The sequence below is a fragment of the Scyliorhinus canicula genome, chromosome 15 (assembly GCF_902713615.1).
Source record: "Scyliorhinus canicula chromosome 15, sScyCan1.1, whole genome shotgun sequence".
NCBI lineage: Eukaryota > Metazoa > Chordata > Chondrichthyes > Carcharhiniformes > Scyliorhinidae > Scyliorhinus > Scyliorhinus canicula.
Genome location: NC_052160.1, coordinates 105071739 through 105095874, shown reverse-complemented (window position 1 = coordinate 105095874; position 24136 = coordinate 105071739). Strand labels below are relative to the sequence as shown.

At 45.7% G+C, this 24136-nt stretch overlaps 1 protein-coding gene across 2 annotated transcripts in view; it reads left to right on the top strand.

The window, feature by feature from the left end:
* LOC119979037 (neuron navigator 1-like) overlaps positions 1–24136 on the top strand; it is an 806372-nt gene that overhangs the window by 240975 nt on the left and 541261 nt on the right. For both annotated transcript variants that reach the window (XM_038821010.1, XM_038821009.1), the window contains exon 5: positions 21788–22760. In XM_038821010.1, coding sequence (XP_038676938.1) covers positions 21788–22760 — 973 coding nt within the window. The remainder of the gene's footprint in view (positions 1–21787; positions 22761–24136) is intronic.

Sequence of the window (24136 nt, the reverse complement as noted above, 5' to 3'; positions counted from 1 at the left end):
ACTAATTTTGAAGGGGTTGGGAAACTGATTTGTAGTCCAGGCGATAGCGTTTCTGGAGTTCAGGAAGTTGAGGGTAGTGCAGTACTGAGGAAGGTACCAAGGTCACAAGAGTGGACCTGCAGGCATGAAGGTGGTTTGAAGTGTGTCTACTTCAATGCGAGGAGCATCAGGAATAAGGTTGGTGAGCTTGAAGCATGGATTGGTACCTGGGACTACGATGCTGTGGCCATTACGGAGACGTGGATAGAACAGGGGCAGGAATGGTTGTTGGAGGTTCCGGGGTTTAGATGTTTCAGTAAGATTAGGGAAAGTAGTAAAAGAAGTGGAGGAGTTGAATTGTTAATAAAGGATAGTATAATAGCTGCAAAAAGGCAGTTTGAGGAGAATCTGTCTACTGAGGTAGTGTGGGCTGAAGTTAGGAATAGGAAAGGAGCGGTCACTTTGTTAGGAGGTTTCTATAGGCCCCCAAACAGTAACAGAGATGTGGAGGAAAAGATTGCAATGCAAATTTTGGATAGGTGCGGTAGTCACAGGGTAGTTGTCATGGGTGACTTTAACTTTCCAAATATTGATTGGAACCTCTATCGGTCGAATAGTTTGAATGGGGCTGTTTTTATCCAGTGTATGCAGGAGGGTTTCCTCACACAATATGGGGATAGACCGACAAGAGGCGGGGCCACATTGGATTTGGTACTGGGTTATGAACCGGGCCAAGTGTTAGATTTGGTTGTGGAAGAGCACTTTGGAGATAGTGACCACAATTCGGTGACTTTCACTATAGCAATGGCTTTTTACACTCATGTGAGGAATAAAAGAATGACCAAGGTGAAGTTAGGGGCGGTCAAGGACGGTAGTGGGAATGTGTGCATGGAGTCTGAAGATATAGGATAGACCATAAATGAATAATTTTGTTCAGTATTCACAAAGGAATGTTGTTGAGGAGGATAGTGCGATACAGGCTGGTAGGCTGGAGGAGGTAGATATTCGGAAGGCAGATGTGTTAGAAATTTTGAGAAGTCTGAGGATAGATAAGTCCCTGGGCCTGATGAGATATATCCTAGGATTCTTTGGGAGGCGAGGGATGAGATTGCAGAGCTTTGATCTTTATGTCCTCACTGTCTACAGGAATAGTGCCAGAAGACTGGAGAGAGGCGAATGTTGTCCCCTTGTTCAAGAAAGGGTATAGGTATAACCCTGGGAATTATAGGCCGGTTAGTCTCACTTCGGTCATGGGTAAATTATTGGAAAGGGTCCTGAGGGATAGGATTTATGATCATTTAGAAAGATACAGCTTAATTCAGGATTGTTAGCACGGATTTGTGAGGGGTAAGTCTTACCTTACAAGTTTGATTGTATTCTTTGAGGAGGTAACATAGATGAAGGTAGAGCAGTTGATGTTGTATACATGGATTTTAGTAAGGCGTTTGATAAGGTGCCCCATGGTCGGCTCATGCAGAAAGTAAGGAGGCACGGCATAGAGGGAAATTTGGCCAATTGGATCAGTAACTGGCTATCACATAGAAGACAGAGGGTGGTGGTAGATGGTAAATTTTCATCCTGGAGCCTAGTCATCAGTGGTGTATCAGTGCTGGGCCCTCTGCTATTTGTGATTTTTATCAATGACTTGGATGATGGAGTTGAAGGTTGGGTTAGTAAATTTGCTGATGACACCAAGGTTGGTGGAGTAGTGGATAATGTGGAGGGCTGTTGTAGGCTGCAAAGAAACATTGGTAGGATGCAGAGCTGGGCTGAAACGTGGCAGGTGGAGTTTAACCCTGATAAGTGTGAGGTAATTCATTTTGGTAGGACAAATTTGAATGCAGATTACAGGATTGAATGCAGGGTTCTGAAGAATGTGGAGGAGCAGAGAGATCTTGGAGTTCATGTCCATAGATCTCTTAAAGTTGCCCCCAAGTGGATAGAGCCGTGAAGAAAACCTATAATGTGTCAGCATTTATTAACAGGGAGATTGAGTTTAAGAGCCGTGAGGTTATGCTGCAACTGTACAAGACCTTGGTTAGACCACATTTGGAGTATTGTGTACAGTTCTGTTCACCTCATTATAGGAAGGGTGTGGAAGCATTGGAAAGGGTGCATGGGAGATTTACCAGGATGCTGCCTGGATTGGAGGGTAGGTCTTATGAGGAAAGGTTGAGGGAGCGAGGGCTTTTCTCATTGGATCAAAGGAGGATGAGAGGTGACTTAATTGAGGTGTATAAGATGATGAGAGGGATAGATAGAGTGGGCGTTCAGCGACATTTTCTTCAGGTGGGTGTAGCTGTTACAAGGGGGCATAACTATAAGGTTCATGGTGGAAGATATAGGAGGAACGTCAGAGGTAGGTCCTTTACTCAGAGAGTAGTTGGGGCATGGAACGCACTCCCAGCTATGGTAGTGGAGTCGGACACTTTAGGAACTTTCAAGCGGTTATTGGATAGGCAAATAGAGTGCACTAGAATGATTGGGAGGAGGTTGATTTGATCTTAGTTTCAGACTAATTCGGCACAACATCGTGGGCCGAAGGGCCTGTACTGTGGTGTACAGTTCTATGTTCTATTTTCACTCGATCGTACTTGAATGAGATGAACGCCCAGTTGGAAAAGTTGTGTGTTGATTGCTTCCATCCCATCCTTAGATGCTCACTGTGCTTTTATGATGGTGAGGATTCTACTGAGTACTTCAGGGCTCCACAAGAGCACTCTAGGCAAATGCATTGCTTAAGCAGTCCAATGATGTGTTCAGAGACATGCTATGTGGCAGCACAGTTCTCATTATATCCATGCTGGACATGTCTTTATCAGAGTCATCAGCTAGGTATAAAGCAGGTAGCTCTTGTCCAACAGGTGGATCTGGAAAGAGAGCATGGGGTGTCTGCTGGCACTTTCGTGCCCAGTGGGCATCATGGGGACTGGGGTAGTTTATTGACTCCTTGAATCACATTTTGCTTTGATGTTTAAGTTTCCTTTTGAAATTCTGTTTACTTTGATGCAGTATCCTTTTGAGAAATGTATCCCACAGTTTGTAGATTTAGTTTATTTGGTTAACGCAAGTAACCCTTGCCCAGCAGTCAACCCCTGGTTTGATGCAGCTACACAAGTATTGAGGAACAATGGGTTTCCGCAGAATAAAGACACTGACTGCCTTATATTCTGGCAACATTCACGAGCATTATGTTGGGGCGGCACGTTGGCACAGTGGTTAGCACTGCTGCCTCACAGTGCCAGGGACCTGGGTTAATTCCAGCCTTGGTTGACTGTCTGTGTGAAGTTTGTTCATTTTCCCCATGTCTGCGTGGGTTTCCTCTGGGTGCTCCGGTTTCTTCCCACAGTCCAAAGATGTGCAGGTTAGTTTTGCCCGTTAGTATCCAAAGATGTGCAGGTTAGGTGGGGTTATGGGATAGTATGGGGAGTAAGCCAAGGTACCGTGCTCTTTCAGAGGGTTGGTGCGGATCAGATGGGCCGTATGGCCTCCTTCAGCACTGATGTACTGAGCATGATCGCCCGGCAACTATGCATTCAGTGACTGGTAACCTTTACAGATTTGGTAATGCAGCATCTGCAAATCCACATGGGTCGAGTTGATGGCATCCTGCAGCATGGGAAATACTGCTAACCAGAAAGCCATACTGTGCATGCTTTGTCTGCATCCCTCTGGTCAGAGAACATCATATTTTCCTGGCATGTAGAGCCTCAGTAACATGGGATGCCAAAGTGGGGGCGGTAACTATATCACCTGCTCCAGCCTGGAAAAACACCACCTCAAAGAAATTCATTCTCATGATCACCATTTACTTTCAATTCCACTGAATGCCATCATTGCCTTGCTTTTTGGGTGCAGGTCAGCCTGCAAGAGGTGGCAGATTTCAGTGAACACCTTCTCTGTAAAATGGAGAGGCTCACAGGCTCAGGCTGAGGTAAGTTGTGAAGACCTTTTGGTGGATGCATCAGTCTTCTGAGAGCCCTTTTTAATCTTCCTCTGCGAGTGGCTTGTCCAATTCTGTGCTGCTTCTACTCGATGTCTCTGTCACGCTGCAAGCCCGGGAGGTGGTAAATAGAGCATTGATGACTGAGCCTGACCCAAGCTCTTGGAATCGGAATTAAATCATTCACCACATTCAGCATCACTCCCTGTCAATTTAACAAACTTTAACCAGCAGCAAAATACTCCCAGCACGTCTACAAACGCAAAGCAGAACAAGTAGAAATCAATCAACAACTCACATGGAAGCTGTTGATGATCCCTTTTAAGTAGTGCTGCTCGGAGGGGTGTCTTCCTGCTATTGAACATGGGTTCAGATGTCGGTGTTTAAGAAAGGAAATTAGCAAGACTGGTGAGATTGAAAATAGTATTATTGCGGCAAATCTGTGTTCAATACTGACTGATGTCACAGTTTGTATGTTTCCAGTGCAGGCTCCTAATACCTGCGTTAGGTCCCCCTCACCACAATGGTATCCGGCACCCTAGAAATGTGCACATCAAGTGCTGACACCTTGTTACCAAAACAGCACCCGTACCTCCAAAGCTACTGGTGCCACAGAGCTTAATTTTGTGGTCAAATTATTTTGAGTTCCACACGCACGTTGCCAACCTTTAGGTCATCTCCAATTTCCACCTCAACAAGAATAGTCCTGGATGTGGGTATTCAGTTGCGAATTGTTGAAAAGATGTGCAGCACAGTAGCAAAGTGGCTAGCACTGTTTGCTTCACAGCACCAAGATTCCAGGTTTGTTTCCCAGCTTGGGTCACTGTCTGTGAGGATTCTGCACATTCTCCCCGTGTCTGCGTGGGTTTCCTCCGGGTGCTCTGGTTTCCTCCCACAAGTCCCAAAAGATGTGCTTGTTAGGTAAATTGGACATTCTGAACTCTCCCTCAGTGTGCCCGAATAGGCGCTAGAGTGTGGTGACTAGGGGATTTTCACAGTTACTTCATTGCAGTGTTAATGTAAGCCTACTTGTGACACTAATAAAGATTATTATTAACGGGGGTGATGAGGGAGGGAAACCTATGAGGATGCAAAGCAAACAATGATCCGAGACTGAGGCAGGATGTTGTGACAAACAGAGAAAACTTTATTCTGCATCTGCTAATACTGGAGCCCTGAAATTCTTCTGCTTTTGCATTTCAGACAGGAGGAATTTGGGGTTGGACACAGATTTTTCGTTTGCATATTTTCCTGCATGGTGACTTCTTTTTCTTGGCAGGGCCATCAAGGGAAGCAGCCAAAGTAATTCCCATAATGAGAGAAAAGTGGAGAGTGAGATCAACCGGGTCACACTTGTTTAACAAGAGACAGCTGACCTTGAATGATGTGACTTGCCCACCCTGTGTGCCTGGGGAATAGACTATAGCGTGCGGGAACAAGAGGAAAAACATTGCTTAAAATGTCTAATGCTTCATATAGTAATCCTTCCAAAAATAATCTTCAGTTATTTTATGATAGTTCAAAATAGTTACTTCATTATTCCATTGCTTAGTCCTTTGTCAAGTTTTCGTGAAGAAATTAAATTTTCTGAGCAAATGTTTTGGCAAGTACATCACTTATATATGTATAGTGAATGATCTGTGCTAAAATGTAATGTGAAATGTTGTGTCAATGCCCATTTAGGAATGCTGCACCTTACGGCTAACCTCAGTTATTGATGAATAAAGAGGCATAAGAGGTCCTTGAGTAATTATGGCGCGGAATGAGACCATTTGGCCTATCAAGACCATGACAGCTCTCTATCGTGCAATCAAACCAATCTCATTCCCCAGTTCTATCACCATAGCCCTGCAATTCCTTTTCTTTCCGCACCCCAACCAGTTTCCTTTTGAACACGTTCAGTGTGTGGCAAATACATGGCAGATACAGTATAATGTGGATAAATGTGAGGCTATCCACTTTAGTAGCAAAAACAGGAAGGCAAATTGTTATCTGAATGGCTATAGATTGATAAAGGGGAATGTGCAACAAGATCTGGGTGTCCTTGTACACCTGTCGCTGAAAGTAAGCATGCAGCTGCAGAGGTGGTGAAAAGGACAAATGGTATGTTGGCCTTCATGGCAAGAGGATTCAAGTACAGGAGCTGGGATGTCTTGTTGGAGTTATACAGGGCTTGGTGAAACCACACCTGGAATATTGTGTATAGTTTTAGTCTCCTTATTGGAGAAAGGATGTTCTTGCTATGGAGGGTGTGCAAAGGTTTCCCGGACTGATTTCTGGGACGGCAGGACTGATGTATGAGGAGAAATTGTGTCACTTAGGATTAGTTTTGCTGGAATTCAGAAGAATGAAGGGGCATCTCATAGAAACCTATCAAATTCGAACAGAATTAGACAGTGTAGACACAAGAAGGATGTTCCCGATGTTGGGGGTGTCCAGAACCAGGGGTCATGGATACTGGGTAGACCATTTAGGACTGAGATGAGGAGAAATTTCTTTACCCAGGGAGTGGTGAGCCTGTGGAATTCTTTACCAGAGAAAGCAGTTGAGGTCAAAACATTGTGGGTGGGATTTATGATGGCAGAGGCGACCCGTCATTGGTCAGCGGCACGACATTCTGGTCCTGCCGTTGTCAACCGGGTTTCCTATTGAATGCACCCCACATTTCTGGGAAACCCGCGGCAATGTGCACCGTGGGACCAGATGATCCCTTCAGCAGAAAGGCTGGAAAATTCTGACTTGTATGTTTTTAAGAAGAGTTAAATAGAGCTCTAGAGGTTAGAAGGATTATAGGATATGGGGAGGGGGAGAAAGCAGGAACAGGTTATTTAGTGGGATAATCAGCCACGATCATAATGACTGGTGGAGCTAGCTCGAAGGTCTGAATGGCGTAATGCTGCTCCTACTCTCTACGTTTGTATGTAACTGGTTACAATAAAAGCTTGTGTGTGTTCCAGCATCAAATTGAGGACATTTCAAAGAAAACTGTAGAACGAAGAACAAAGGGTATTAAGTTAGAATCAGCAAAAGTCAAATTTAAGATTGATGCCAAAAGTAGCAGTAATTCCTAAAACCAATTTATGATCCATGCATGGAATAGACTTAAATCATTCCAGGATCTTTTAAAATTCCTATCAACCTTGTCAAAAAACTTCAGCTTTGGCTCAATGGCTTCTGAATCAGAAGGCTGTGTGTTCAAAGTTTGCTCCACAGATCTGAACAAACAGGGCTGGATTCTTCCGCCCCACCCGTCGCACGATCGCCCTGGGTGGGAGGCGGATCATGTAAAAGTCCATTGACCTCGGGCAGGAATTTCCAGTCGCCAGCGGGCATGACCGGAGAATTCCCCCCGTAATCTAGGCTAGTATTTCAGTGTAGTACTGCACGAGTGCTGCATTCTTGGAAGTGCCTTACAGGTGAAATGTTAAATTGAGTTCCTTCTGTGTATGTAAAAGATTTCATGACACAATTTTTTTTAAAAAGCACAAGAGTTCACCCAGTGTGCTATAAAATATGGGCCCAAATCTTCTGTTCTCAAGATCCTGGCAAGTGGGACTAGCTCAGTGATAGAAACTGGGCGACTCAGTGATAGAAACTGGGCGGTATGGATAAGCTGGGCCAAAGGGCCGGTTTCTATGCTGTAAACATCTATCACATCTAAGAGGGTCCTACTCAGAGGTAACCCAGAACATGCACTGGGCGATCCCTTTGAAGTCTCTATGAAAATGAAATGAAATTGCTTATTGTCACGAGTAGGCTTCAATGAAGTTACTGTGAAAGCCCCTAGTCGCCACATTCCGGCACCTGTCCGGGGAGGCTGGTTCGGGAATGCAAGGATTGCACAGGAATTGCCCGGGAAGTTTCAACTTCCATTGGGGAAATCACCTTGCACCTAGAACCCTCTGAAACTCTAACTTAAAGTCAGAGACTTCACATGGTTCGGACTCACTGAGCGAGCTCCCCACTGTAATATCCTGCTCCCCAACCCCTCCCCCCCCCCCCCCCCCCAAAACCCATCACCCCACTCCTGACTCGCCACGCCCTGTGATTCTGCCTCCCCCCCATCTACTTCTCCCAATGGGAAAAAAAACCAGGAGTAATTTATAGGAATATTGTTGGAACAAATCTCAGGAACGCCAGTACTGCTCGATTGCAATTTCTCTAGATATTTGTGTTCCAAGATTCAGGCTTTAATGAAAATAACAAATAACCATAATAGGAAATGTTATGTTTATCTAAAAAGAGTAACAGCCCAGTTTGGAGAGAAGACCAAAATGAAGTTCTGCTGTTAGATGACACAAGCTAACTGTGGGCGGCACAGTGGGTAGCACTGCTGCCTCACAACTCCAGGGACCCAGGTTCAATTCCGGCCTCGGGTGACTGTCTGTGTGGAGTTCGCACTTTCTCCCCGTGTCTGGGTGCTCCGATTTCTTCCCACAGACTAAAAATGTGCAGGTTAGGTGGATTGGCCATGCTAAATTGCCCCTTTGTGTCCAAAAGGTTAGATGGGGTTGCTGGGTTACGGCGATAAGGTGGAGGCATGGGCTTAAGTGGAGTGCTCTTTGCAAGGGCCGGTGCAGACGTGATGGGCCAAATGGCCTCCTTCTGCACTGTAGGGATTCTAACTTGTGCCAACAGGATGTGTGGCAGACCATGCTATGCCAAATGCTGCAGTGGAAATCCAACCCTCTAATTGAATAGGCTTATGAAAAATGTGTGCAAAGAGAGAAAGCAAGAAAACACATTTGACTGTGGAGTATAAAATTCAGAGACAGGGGGCGGGATTCTTTCAGCTCGGGGCCCGACTGGAGAATCCCCGTGACCGGCGCGAATTGCGCCACGCCGTCCTGACGCCGGCACGTGATTCTCCGCAAAGCGGAAAATCGCCGCCATTGGCGCCGGTGTGGTTGGCGCGGCGCCAGTCAGGGCCGCCCTACGCGGCCGGCCCGCCGATTCTCGGCCCGGGATGGATGGGCCGAGCGGCCGTCATAAAAGTCCAGCCGGCGCCGTCCACACCTCGCAGGAACTCGGCGTGGAAGGGCCAGGGAATGGCCTGTTGGGGGCGGGGCCTCCGATGTGACCTGGCCTGTGATCGGGGCCCACTGATCGGCAGGCTGGCCTCTCTGGCTGGGAGCCTCCTTTCTTCCTGCGCATGCTGTGTCGGGCTGGCGCGTTGAAGGAAGCCACTGCGCATGCACGCGTTGCCGCCGGTGCCACTGCGCATGCACGGATCCTGCAGCGCCCAGTTGACGCCGAGATCAGCAGCTGGAGTGGCGTGAACCGCGCCAGTGCCATGCTGGCCACTGTAGGGGCCAGAATTGCTGATCCTGAAGCCGTGTTGACGCCGTCGGGAAACGCGACAGGGCTTCCGATGGCGCCAACACTTAGCCTCAGGATCACAGAATCCCGCCCAGGAGCTTTCACTGTACTGTATCCCACCATTAAAGAAAACATTTCAATTAGTCTGGGAAGGTAGGCTGATCATGTTATGGTGGTGTGGTAACACAGCCCCTTTAAGGGGACGGGTTGCACAGAACTCCTGTCCGACTCGGGGCCAATCGCATGAACCCAGGCCAATGGAGAATTTGTGTGGCGTTTTGGGAGCAAGACCCCGGGCAGGGAGCCTGTTGTATAATGTTCTGTGCGTGTTATTTAACTGCCTTTGCCTTTCATCAAAAAACCTCTTTGTTGGAGGGTTACCGGAGACTATGAGGCAGGCATCAATTTCATTGTTATTGACAAAGGATAAGGACCCGGTGGAGTGTGGGTCGTTTGGGCCCATTTCTCTGCTGAATCTGAATGCCAAGATATTGTTTCAGGTAATGGTGGAGAGTCTGGAGGGGTGTCTTCCGAAAGTGGTGAGGGGGGGGGGGTGGTCAGACAGGGTTCGTCAAGAGCAGGCAGCTGTTGCACATACGGCAGCTGCTGAATGTGGTGCTTTCTCTGGCAGAGGGGAGGGGGTTTGAGGTGGTGGTGGCATTAGAAGTGGAGAAAGCATTTGACAGAGTGGAAGGGCGTTATCTGCAATACAGGAAAAGTTTGGGATCGGGCCCAAGTTTGTGGCTTGGGTAAAACTGCTATATCAGGATCCGACAGCCTTTGTGCAGATGAATGAGATGCAGTCAGAGTACTTCCCGCTATTTATGTCCCCCTCTCGGCGTTGCTGATTGAGCCCTTGGTGATTGTGCTGAGGGGCTTGGGCTTATGGAGGGGGATGGGGGGGGGGGGGGGGGGGGGGGGGGGGGGGGGGGGGGGGGGGGGGTTGGAGCACAGGGTGCTTCTGTATGCAGATGATTTACTGCTATACACCACGGACCCGGACTCTTCGGTGAGGGACATAATGGGGCTGCTTGGGAATTTGGGGCGTTTTCAGGGTATAAATTGAATATAGGGAAGAGTGAGTGTTTTAAGACTATAAGACATAGGAGCAGAATTAGATCACTCGGCCCATCAAGTCTGCTCCACCATTCCATCATGGCGGATATTTTTCTGATCCTATTCTCCTGCCTTCTCCCCCATAACCCCTGATCCCCTTATTAATCAAGAACCTATCTATCTCTGACTTTAACACACTCAGTGAATTGGCGTCCACAGCCTTCTGCGGCAAAGAGTTCCACAGATTCACCACCCTCTGGTTGAATAAATTCCTCCTCATTTCTGATTTAAAGGATTGTCCCTTTAGTCTGAGATTATGTCCTCTGGTTCTAGTTTTTCCTACAAGTGGAAACATCCTCTCCACGTCTACTCTCTCCAGGCCTTGCAGTATCCTGTAAGTTTCAATAAGATCCCCACTCATCCTTCTAAACTCCAATGAGTACAGACCCAGAGTCCTCAACTGTTCCTCATGCGACAAGCTCTTCATTCCATTGTTGTGTCTCCTTCATGGGGAGGGGTGGGACTGGAGGGGTTGTCATTTAGGGTGGCGACAAATCACTTTAGGTACTTGGTGGTGCAGGTAGCGCGGGGCTGGGTACGGCTGCATAAGCTGAATTTCACGAGCCTGGTCGGGAAGGTGAAGGAGGATCTAGAAAAGTGGGATAGTCTCCTGTTGTCGTTGGCTGGCCGGGTGCAGGCAGTCAAGGTGAATCTTTTGTCATGGTTATTGTTACGATTCCAGTGTCTGCCGGTCTTTTTGCCAAATGCATTTTTCCGAGGGGTGGATAGGCTAGTCTCAAGGTTTGTGTGGGCAGAGAAGGTGATGAGGATAAGGAAGGCGGTGCTCCAAAGGCAGTCGGGGTGCTTGGCTCTTCCGAATCTGTTGCATTATTATTGGGCGGCGAATGCGGAAAAAGTGTGGGGCTGGAGGATGGAGTTGGAGGCCTTGTGGGTGCGGATGGAGGGGCGGGGGGGGGGGGGGGGTCCCATCAGAGTGGTTGGGGTTGCGGGTTCTGGCAACTGCGCTGCTGCTGCTAGTCCCTGAAAAGTATTCTTGGAATCCGGTAGTGGTAGCCACACTGAGGATTTGGAGGCAATTCCTACAGCAATTAAAGTTGATTTCAGGGTGATGCCGTTAAGGGGGAATCACGTGTCTGAGCTGGGGAGGATGGAAGCGAGGTTCCGGGATGGGAGGAGAAAGGGGTGAATGAGATGAAAGATCTGTTTCTTGGGGGGAGATTTGCAAGTTTTGAAGAGTTGGGGGTGAGGTATGGGCTGCAGCGTGAGGAGGGCTTTAGGTATATGCAGGTGCGGAATTTTGCGAGAAAGACCTTTTCAAGTTTCCTGGTGACGCCGCCTTCCTTATTTTTGGCGGAGCTACTGAGCTACTGTTGGGAGGGGGGCTGGAGAGTGGGAGTGTTTCAGCGATGTATGGTCGGATTATTGAGGACGGGAAGGAGATGATGGACAGGATCAGGGCAAAGTGGGAAGAAGTGGGAAGGTGGTCCTGGAGGAAGGATTATGGTGCAAAGTGTTTGGAAAGGTGTACGAGGCTGGGTCTGATTCAGCTAAAAGTGGTATATAGGGTGCACTTAACAAGGGCGAGGATGAGGCGGTTGTTTGAGGGGGTGGAAGATAATTGTGAACGGTGTGGGAGGGGCCCAGCCAACCACGTCCATCTAAACCTACCCGAAGTTGGGGAGATAATGGGGGTCAGTGCTTAGTACCATAAATTCATAGAATCCCTGCAGTGCAGAAGGAGGCCATTTGGCCCATCGAGTCTACACTGACCTTTAAAAAGACCACCCTACATAGGAACATCCCCCACCCAATTCCTGAAACTCCACCCTAAGGGGCAATTTAGCATGGCGGCATTGTCATTTTTTTCGCCGGCCGCTCGGCCCATCCGGGCCGGAGAATCTCTGCTCGCTGTTTGCGGCGATTCTCCGAGCGGCGGGATGTGATTCTCGCGCCGTTGGTTTCGGGGGATGGGAGAATCGCTTGCGGGGGTCGGGGCGGCATGGCTCGATTCGCGCAGCGCCCCGGCGATTCTCCCACCCGGCGTGCGGGGGGAGAATACCACCCATTTTTATTCTATTATAACATAAATTCCGACCTCAGGTAACTAACTGGCTATGAGGTATGGAGTTTGTACATTCTCCCCATGCCTGCGTGGGTTTCCTCCGGGTGCTCCGGTTTCCTCCCCAAGTCCAAAGATGTGAAGGTTAGGTGGACAGCGTTCATGACGGCTCGAACACTCGGCCTCAATGTCGGAGAATCGCCCCAAATATATATTTTTTTAAATCCCTTTACTGGAAGCCTCCGCTGTATGGGTTTAGTAGGGGCTGGTTTAGTACTAGGGGCTGGTTTAGCACGGTGGGCTGAACAGCTGGTGTGTAATGCAGAACAATGCCAGCAGCGCGGGAACAATTCCTGTACTGGCCTCCCGAACAGGCACCGGAATGTGGCGACTAGGAGATTTTCACAGTAACTTCATTGAAGCCTACTTGTGACAATAAGCTATTATTACTATTATGCCGCGAGTCACAATATTGGTGATGAGGTGAACGTTTTCGATCACATCCAACAGTCGCCGTGAATCAAGGGGGGGAAGGATCATTTAAGAATGTAGAGAAGCTCCAGCAAGAGTTGGGATTATTAAACCGTGAATGGAAATGTCTACCATTGGGAAACTAAACCCATTTGACCAAGGGGTTGAGGACTGGAGTCAGTACATCGAACGGCTCAGTTTTTACCGCAAGCAAAATCTCAGGCGAAGGTGAAGCTTCTGACAGTTTGCGGCCCCTGACATATTATTTGATTAGGAACCTCAAATTCCTTTGACCGGTCGTGAAATTAGTTAAAGAACATTTCAACCCAATGTCCTCGATTATCCTCCAACGTTATAAATTTAACTCTGCAATAAGCACCATGAAATGTCTGCCTCAGCTTTCATAGCCAGCCTTCACCAGCTTGCTGAGCACTGAGAGTTTGGGACTGCACTTATCAACATTAGCTGGTTTGTGGGATCCATGCCCTTAACATTCAGAAGAAGCTTCTGGTGGAGATCACAATTACGTTAGAAAAGCGATCAAGATAGCTTGGGTGATAGAGTGCGGCGAAAAAGGAGCCACTGAGCTTCACAGCGTAGCTGAGGGAGAAGTTAACCAGGTATGGCCACGAGGTCAGCGACGGGATCAACAGGCATAGGGCAGAACCAGACACGGTCCTCAGGATGGGACTAGAACCCAAGGAACGTGAAGGAGTCGGGGCATCAACCCAAATCTGGGGTGGATTTCTATTGTTGCGGGGGGATTATCCTATGGAGTATGTGTGCTTCCAATGCAATCAAAGGGGGCACATTCAAGTGTGCTGTCACAGGAGGCAAAGTGAGGCAATGCAAAACGAAACAATGGCAGCAGCAGTCCACAGCGTCACTGAACATAGTGGAGAGGAGCTCTGAAGAAGAGCATGCAATGTTTTGGTTGAATGAAGTTCAATTGAATAAGAAGATTCCAATTTAAATTGTCTTAAGAGCAGACTGTAGATCCCTTAAAATGGAAGTCAACAACCGGGCTTCAGTGACCGTGGTGGGTGAGAAGACTTTCCAATAGCTTGTTGCAGAAAAGCAGTCTTGAAGCATGAAGAATTTTACAATCAAACTTTCAACATACACCGGGGAAATTTGAAGATCCTCAGATCCGATATCTTTAGGCGATATGAAAACGTCTTCCACAAGAATTGGGCCGAATTAGGGTGTAAAAGCCAAGATATATGTCAATCCGGTTTCAACGTCAAAGTTCTTCAGAGATATACCAGTGCCATTTTCATTGGAAGAGCTGGGTATAATCAAGTCAGTTCAGTTTTCAGAGTGGGTGGCGCCTATAGTTCCTGTCCTGAAAGCCGATCGTTCATTGTGGATTTGTGAGGACTATGAGCAGACCATAAATCCAGTTTGAACGGTATCCAAAATCCCGAATTGAGGACCTCTATGCTAAGCTGGCGGAGGCCTCATATATTCAGAATTGGACCTCAGTCACACCTACCAACAACTAGAGTTATATGAAGAGTTTCAGAGGTTTGCTACAATCAATACCAAGAAAGGCCATTTCCAGTGTACCAGACTGCCATTCGGCATTGCTTCCGCCTGCGCTATTTTCCAGGGCACAATGGAAAATCTCTCCCATGGAATTCCCAAGGTGAAGGTTTACCTCGATGACATCCGCCTGAACCCAAAAAATGCACTTTTCAGGCCTCAGAAGTAACGTATCTAGGATTTCCCGTTGATGTGACAAGATTGCACTCCTTGGAAGGAAAGGTTATGGTCATATGAGATGTCCTAGAACCCAAAAATGTCAGCGAGCTTAAATCCTTCCTTATTAAGGAAGATATATTTTAAATGTAGCCACAATATTGACACTGTCACATCAGCTATTAAGGAAGAATCATCACAGATAATGGAGAGAGCCCCAAGAGTAAGCCTTCGAGTCATGAAGCAAGCATTACAGTCGACAAACCTCTTGATGCATCTTGACACAGGGAAACCAATCGTGCTGACGTGTGATGTGTCATCTTATGGTATGGGGCCATTTTATCCCACAAGAAGGGAGATGTTTCAGAATGCCCTAATGCCTTTGCTTCAAGGACCTTTTCTGAAACAGAACAAAACTATGTCCAGATTGAGAAGGAGGGCATGGCAGTTATATTCTGTGTGGAAAAAACTCCACCAGTGTGTTGACGATCGACGGTTTGACATAGTGACTGACCACAAGCCATTACTGGGCCCTTTAAGGGAAGATAAGCCCATACCTCCCATAGCCTCAGTGAGGGTGCAATGTTGGACCTTGTTGTTGATGGCCTTCAACTATCCTTTTCAGCACCAGCCTGGGATACAAATTGTAAATGCACATATATTAAGCCGCCTGCCCCTACCCAAGAGCATTCAGCCACCACCTGTACATTAGGAGATAATTCTAACTAACTGGGGTTGCTGTGTTACCTGGTTAAAGGGGATAGAGTGGAGGTGTGGGTCTTAAGTAGGGTGCTCTTTCCAAGGGCCGGTGCAGACTCGATGGGCTGAATGGCCTCCTGCACTGTAAATTCTAAAATTCAATGATTCTAACTCTAAATTTCCTAGACACTCTGCCAGCAACCACGGGGTGAATACACAACTGGACCATTGAAACCCTATTCAGTCAATGGTCAAACAAATTATACGTTTTGGCTGGTGTTGAGAGAAGTTTGAACAGCTGAGCCCTACTTGATTGATCAAGGCGAGTTGACATTGAAGATGACGTGGTTCTGTTGGGATCACGGGTGGTCATCTCGCTTAAGGCCAGGGGGTCCCCTCCTTCAAGAGCCACATAGCACTCGCCCAAGGCATACAAAGATGAAGATGTTGGCATGTAATTGTGTCTGGTGGCCAGACAAAGATAGAACCATTGAAGAACTAGCACAACAGTGCCACCCTTGTCAAATGCAGCAATCATTGCTGCCTTCCCCCACCCTTTACCCTTGGGAATGACCAGGTTACCCGTGGATCAGGGCCCACGTTGACTATGCAGGCCTATTTATGGGCAAAATGTTTTTGGTGCTGGTAGATGCCCACTCTTAAGTAACTCTCAATTCAAGAGATGGGGACCACGACCCCCGCAGCCATGGTAGATGCCTTGTGCTGAGCATTTGCAATTCACAGGTTTCGTGAAGCAATAGTTTTGGACAATGGCACCCCATTCACCGGCAATGATTCCCAGGTTTTTGTGTGAGGCAATAGCATATGGCACATGAGAACAGCTCCCTACCACCCAGCGTCAAACGGTCTGGCTGAGTGGAGTGTCTAAACTTCAAGAATGCCATGAAAAAGCAATCTGATAAACCACTTTGCCAGAGATTGGCTAATTTGTTTGTTGTTGTACAACTTAACCCCACATTCAGCCACAGGGGTCACACCAACTAAGCTGATCATGAGCCTTCGGTTCAGAACCGATTGGATCTGGTATTTCCAAATTTGGCGGAGAGGATGAACGCACTTCAGGCCGACCAGAAGAAGTCAGCAGTCAGAGCAGAGGGGAGACAGGCTGTCCCATGTGGGAGACCCGGTTTTGTCTGTAATTTCATCTTGGGTTCGCCTTGTTTAGAAGGGTGGGTTATGGCCCAGTCAGGGCTGGTGTCTTATGTCCAGCTGACATCGTGAATACTCCTCTAACTCTGTCCAGCCAAGAGGAGCCAGGGGCTCCCGTTTCTGTTCAACCGTCTGTGCCTGCTGAGGCTGGTGAGGCCAGTTCACCTATCGTTGAAGTGATTTCTCCTGAGGTGACACCGACTGTTGACAACTCTATCGCCCAAAAGAGTGCCAAGCCTGTGACAGTGCTACGGACCTTTGGGAGAACCTGGAGGTCTCCGGACAGATTGACTTTTTGATGGCCGTTCTTTCCCCCCTTGTCTTTGTTCGAATTTGGAACTTTTGCATATAGTTTTTCGGGTGGTTGTAATAAAGGACTTAAGGGGGATGGATATGGTAGCGCAATCCCTTTAAGAGAGCGGGCTCCATGGACCATGTGACCAGCCCAAGGCCAATTGCAGGGGAGCGCATGAACTCCGGCCAATAGGGAGTTTGCGCGGGGCCCTCGAGCAGGACCTTGGGCAGTGTAGACCAGGGAGCTGAAGTGTTATGACCTGTTGTACAGTGTTCTGTGCCTGTTAATTAACTCTCTTTGCCTTTCATCAATAAACCCTTTTGTTAACTATTGGATGCCTCCTGTGAATCTCTCAAGCCACCACTGGTGGCAATGTGGACGTTCTTCCTTCGGTGCTGAAAGAGTTTGAGGTGTACGCCTATTTGGTACTAAGAAGTTTGGAGAAGAAGGTTCACACTACCTGTGGATTTTAATTTTCTGGGGTGTTTTGTGGAATCAGCACACAATGAATTAAAGCCAACTTTCTGCTGAACCTGTGATGTGTTCTGTAAGTGGACCCGAGGCAAGGATGAGAAGTTGATGGACTGTCTGGAAATAACTCACCCATGACTTTGGGCTGGGAAATGTTGGCTTGGTCACTGGTGTTTAAAACAATAAAATGAAATTGGCCAAATAACCATAGTAACAGCATAATTAGGAAATGAGCTAAGTGCATCTAGTTATTCTGATGGCATTTTTATATATCTTTGTACAGTGATTTAGTGGTGAAATGTCGAGATCAAAGGTAGAAATAGTGTAAGAGCTGTGAGTGAACCATGGTAACTTGGTGCATTTTCTGGGTTGTGATGTGTCTGAGTTTTCATATTGGAATAGGAGCTCATTAAAGACCTCTATACACATAATAGAATCATGCACTGTGATGTATCTGTGAAAACATACCAATTGCATAGAATGATGTCTTGTTACAAGTTTGATTCTGCGGTCGTTACATTAGACGCCTGTGTACTCCAGCGTTTAAAGTAACAAATCAGTCAAAGTGATCAGGAGCACCAGAGTAAACAGCGCCAGACCTATGGTTAAAAGTGGTGGTGAGGTGAAAGTGGGAGAGAGAGAGAGCAAGGCAGAGAGGGAACAGTGTCAGAGACATATGGTGTTAATTAATAATCTTTATTAGTGTCACAAGTAGGCTTACATTAACATTGCAATGAGGTTACTGTGAAAATCCCCTCGCCGCCACACTCCAGCGCCTGTTTGGGTACACAGATTCATCTAACAAGCACGTCTTTCGGGACTTGTGGGAGAAAACTGGAGCAACCAGAGGAATCCCACGCAGACACAGGGAGAACATGCAGACTCCGCACAGACGGTGACCCATGTGGAAATTGAACCTGGGACCTTGGTGCCGTGAAGCAACAGTGCGAACTACTGTGCTACCATAGTAGAAAGTGGCAGTGGGGAGTCAGTGGGAGACAGAGCAAGTGTCTTTGAGAAAAAAAGTAGAAAAAAAAGTGTGTCAGCAAAGAAAATCAAATAGTGAATGGTTGGTGAATATTTCTCTTTTTTCTATCTTAAGGCATTTGTTTTGGAGTAGGAGCTAGTAGGTTGTGGCAATTTTAATCACGGTGAGTATAACAGAAAATTAATTCGTACCAATGTCAGCAGTGAGCAAATCTAGAGACGTGTTTAAGGTTGTTAGTATAAACAAGGTGCTAACTAGATTCTAAAAGAGGGAATAGAGATTTTTTAATGCCCCGGATGGGCAGCTGAAACCTCATGCTTGAATTTCTGAGCCATGTGGGTACCTCAGGACACTTTGTGCCTTGGGGGACAGGGAACATATATGCGGGCAGTATCTCCAGCCACTTGAACTCAATATTTCAATACAGCTTGACAGCAGCTGCAGTCACGAGGAGGCGGTCACCAAACAGGCAGTGAAAGTTTAGGATATCCAGAAGAGAAAGAAGCAGCAGGAAGTGCAGGACTCCTCAAGGTTTGGCCGCCATCAAATCGGTACTTGGCATGGGAAACTGCTTGAAGTGACAACACCTTTAATGAGTGTGGTCCAGACCATGTCACGGATCGACAGCATCGGCCACAGCAAGGGATGACATGGCATTTCTACAACTGTCAGTGGGAATCCCGAATGTTGTATAGCTTCCCTGATGACAAGGCAAAGGACATCAAAAGAGGATGCAGGTCGGTGGCATCTTCCAATAAAGACATAGATGCTAGACTAATGGAGAATGATCCCTGACTTGGTGCATCAGTGTGATCAGCCAGGTCCCTTGTACTTCAAATGTAAATGAAGAAGAGGAAAGTAAAATTAATTGTTTTGCATGTTGATGTTTACCAAGCTTGCCATAAACCTATATTTAGAACACCCCCTATCTTTATGAGAATACCATACTGCACACAACCTTTGCCCTTTTCCTTATGTTCTTTCACTGTGCTAAAGATGGACAGCATTGTTTTCATGCTAAATGTGAACATGGAATTCTGATAGTTCAGATTTCCATCCTGCAGCTCTTCTTTTAAGAGCCATCATGCACAGAGCAGTGCTAGCGTTAGCACTGAACAGAGCTTCAGGGCAAAAATGGGTCTTGGGAGGGGGAAAAAGTTTGAAAAACACCGTCCTGAGACATATTCTTCTAGTGTTCCCTTTCTTTCCAAAAAAGCAAACCATGTGGACTGCTGTATAAGAAATGCATCATGGCTTCTTTCTGGATAAGCACCTTTGACATACATAATCATTTTTATTTGGTAATCTAAAGAAAAATTGAGTACTTTCTTTTTGGTATCCAATTGTTCATGGGGCTTGTATAGACATAGACATAGAACAGTACAGCACAGAACAGGCCCTTCGGCCCTCGATGTTGTGCCGAGCAATGATCACCCTACTTAAACCCACGTAACCCGTATACCCGTAACCCAACAATCCCCCCATTAACCTTACACTACGGGCAATTTTAGCATGGCCAATCCACCTAACCCGCACATCTTTGGACTGTGGGAGGAAACCGGAGCACCCGGAGGAAACCCACGCACACACGGGGAGGACGTGCAGACTCCACACAGACAGTGACTCAGCCGGGAATCGAACCTGGGACCCTGGAGCTGTGAAGCATTGATGCTAACCACCATGCTACCGTGAGGCCCCCATGTAAGTATGAGGAACCCTATTGGCCATATTGATGCTGTCTGAGTACATATTCTGCGACACATATACAATGATTTCTTTCAATTGCAAAAGTGACAAAGATTTTACTCTTGTAAGCATTGACTTTGTTGCATGCTTGATAAAGGTGTGGATTGCAAACTGCCTGATGCTGCAGATGTCTCCAGGGTGTGTTGGAAGGATCTGATAGTTATGAAGCCTTCATGCTGTGATAGTCATTTCTATTGGACAGAGAGTTCCATGTTTCAGGTGCAAATCTGCAGGTCATACTGCAGCATATGGTATAGCTGTGTGTCAGCCTGTCTCCAGGATATGTTCAGGTAAATGTGGACCTCTACACATGTTTTTTGGATTAATGACAGGTACTGATGGAATACCTGGGGTATCACTGCATCTGCATTTGTTGGGCCCTCGTAAAGTTCCCTTTCGCACATAAATCATGAAGCATGAATATTCAATGTCAGCCCTCACCACGCTATTATGTTTGACGATTGTGGCCAAGATAACTGCTCTACGCTTAACAAAAGAATGTTAAACTCATGGTTAATTTTGCAATATCAAATTTATGACTTGCTCTGCATATGATTTTTCCATTTAATTTCTGAGCAAGTTGATCTTTCAAGCAACTTTTCAGGTCATTAAAAAAAATTATCTTAAAAAAAAATATAAAGTCTGTTCCCAGCTCAATCATGGAGTGTGCAAACAATAGAAAAAAGGCACAGGATCAAATAATTAGAAAATAGTGAAACTAAAGGTAATAATTAAAATGCAAACTGAGTTTGACAAAGAACAAAGAATAAAATGCACAGAGGTTTTATGTGTTTTATAGGTGCCTATTATTTTGAGATTATGCAGCACTGAAGCTATTTTGTTGTAATAATATTTATTACAGGAGCATACAGCACATGAGCTATAGATAAATGAGACTGGCTGATCAAGCGAGATTTCATTGAGTCAGCCAGCAAGCAAATGGTTAAAATTTCAGAAAAAGAAACACAATCTTGACACATTTCTGATTGGGACTGGCATTGCAAATCTCAGGGTAAGTATGTCTTGGAGCTGATTGAATACAGGGAGGGATGTGTTGTTTCCTAAATAACTGGGTCATGTAACTAGCACACGAAGAAAACAAGTCAAGACTGAAGAGAGCTGGACTTAGGGTTGAATAGCTGTTGCTGTTTTGCTCACTTTAACTTGAAGGCAAAGAAAATCTCCCCACTAGCCACTGAATTTCCTTTGGGGAGATTCCATGACCAAACCTATCCACAGGCATTCAAAATAGAAATGATCTGAATGAAGTTGTAATGAATGTTGGCATATTGTAATTATATTGCGATAAATGGGGTAGCTGTCCCCTTCTCGATTTCTGCAGAAAACGTATATTTGTAATTTTCCAGGTTCATGCTTTTAAAAATGTCGTTCATTGCGATTACTTAAATTTGCTACAGCTGCATAATCGGAGGGGTTTTCCCTACAGATTAACTTGGAAATGCCACTTTCTACAGGCGGTTCCCATTTAGCACAACTGCAGCAAGAGTCTGTTGCGACTTCCAGAAAAAACAACTGTAATGCGAATAAGGCCAGATGCTTTTCTTTAGGGGAAAGTGAACTATGCATATAAGGATATGAAATGGAGAGTGAATGTTATGGTTTACTTTAATTTGTTTTAATTTTTCTGATTGGCCTGAGTGGAATGGTTTTCGAGTAAATTTTTAAAGCAGTAGTTATTTATCCCTGTAATTATAAAAAGTTGGGGTGTCATGCCAAATTCAAAGATAAGATTGCGACGGTATTTCTTGATGGTCCAATGTAAGGTACGATTTTAGCTGTTCGTAAACACTGGTAACAACTCTCAATATAAGATTTTACCTTCAAAGTGAATTTTCAATTTTGTTTCAGATTTACCTGACCATCTATCTCAATTACCTGTCATGAATGGGAATATACAAGTCAGTTCAACGGCCAGGCATCAGCATGTTTCAACTATAGCTCAGCCCAGAAATCTACCACCTACGAGAAAGCAAACCACCGAGCCGTCCTCCAAACAGACTCTTCGGCAGCTTAATCCTTCAGTTCCTTCCTCAGTAAATGATTTGCAGAGGGTACCTGCCTCAGGAAATGAAAAGAGCTTATCCAATGCTAATAGGCCAGCTGAGGAAGTGAAATATCACAGTAAAACTTCGAAACACGCTACGCAGAGTAGAACTGAAATCTTTTTGAACAACAAAGGGCAGGAGAGTTTATTGGAACTTGGCAACACTGAACTGTGCAATACTGAAATAGATACTGCAGGATCTGCATACAACAGTCCACGGACATCACGGAAGGGAATTACTCAGTCCCTTAACAGAACTTCAAACATGCAGAAGTCATCTCCAAAAACTGCAGAGAGAGGTCAAAAGGAGGAGAGGAAAGATAGTAATGGAATCAATTCTAGAGGAAAAGTTGCTCCTGCAAAAGCCTCTCGAATTGCAGGCTTGAGTCATACGAGGAGCAAAATTTTGGATGATGTGCACAAAGGCATTGCAACTCTTCCTCCCAGGGGCAAGTGTAAATCCAGATTCAGTATTTCAAATGATAACCTATTGCATCTGTCAAGCTGCGGCGGTATGGCAGATACAGAGAGACCTAAAAGCAGTTCAAGCCAAAGACAGTGGAAATCTGATGTTAGCTGGAAGTCCTACAGTTTCTCCAATTTACTATTAGATGACAATGATGATCTATCAGAATTGTCAGTCTCCTCTGTTACTTCTCCCAAACGCACATTTACCGGTGGTGTAAAAACGTCAATCAACAGCAATGTCATCAAACTTCCATCTCCAACACAAAATAGTCATCCGAACACAGCAACAGTGGCCCCTTTCATGTACAAGTAAGTGGGGGTTTTTTTTCGTAAATAACTGCATCTAGTAAAATGTGCAAAGTTGCAGCTCACAAAATAAACTCAAGTGAGGGAAGGCATTGACCCTTCGTAGTTTATCTATTTGCAATTGGAAGTTTGATGGTAAAGAGTCAACCTAACCTGTACTCTCTGCATACTGCCAAGTACAAGCCACTATAAATCTATCCTAATTGGACTCCGACGTGACTTCATCGACTTGGTATGGAATTAGATTGGTGCAAAGTCAAATGATATATTTAAAATGTTACAAGTTTTTAGGCATGATTGTGACCTTTTTAGTAATTCATGTGCGTGTTCCTTTTCCTATTTTGGCCATATGTTGAACCTCCAGACAGTTATTTGGCCTGTACCAAGATCTCAAACAACATTGAAGCTGAGAATGAGGTGCTCAGGGCTCATTGGGATGACTTTCCATCTGATTTCTCCCCCCCCCTCCCACCCACTCCAACCTCCCCTGTCTTTCTGTTGATCAGTTTATGACTCCTCCATAATCATGGTTGAGATTAAGACCAGATTGTTGAAAGTTTTCCATTTTGCCCCACAGGATGTTAATATGTAACATGCTACATGACCAGTCTAACTCTCAATACGTTTTTAAATTAAAATACATAATGTAATTTGAACACAATGTGGAAGAAATTTACTAACTTGGGTATAAATGGTCTGATTATATTTGCGCCTCACGAATAAGGAAAACCAGACTGAAGGTAGCTAACCTGAACATTTTTTCCTTAAATTCATGCTTGATGTGCATCAGGAGCATACATAAGAGAATTCTAGAATTTGATATTGATCTTTGCCAACTTTAAGATACATGTATAAGGAATGTTTATTAGCTCTTTCTCCAGCTGGCTGACTTGATCCTATGTAAAAGGTTTCCTTTGACAGCTCAGAAACACTATGACCTGAACCGATACTTATTGAATCTTTGAATGATACAGAAGAGAAGGAGGCTATTCATCCCATCGTGCTTGTGTTGGCTCCTTGGTAGAGTTATCCAATGAGTCCTATTCCTCTGCTCATTTTCCCATAGCTCCATTTTTGTTCTTTCCTGTGATTATCTAGTTCTCTTTCGAAGGCTATGATTGAACATGCTTCCACCATTCTTTCATGCAATGCAATCCTGATCACAGCAACTTGTTGCATAAAGAAAAAATATTTATTCACGTCACCTCTAGTTCATTTGCCAATCATCTGAAATCTCTCCTCAGGTTACCACTTTTCTGCACTGGAAATAGTTTCTCCTTATTCATTAGATCAAAACCCTTCATGACTTTGAACACCTTTCAAACGACCATCCCACCACCAACCGCTGTCTCGTTCCTTCATAGCCCTTCAACCTTCCT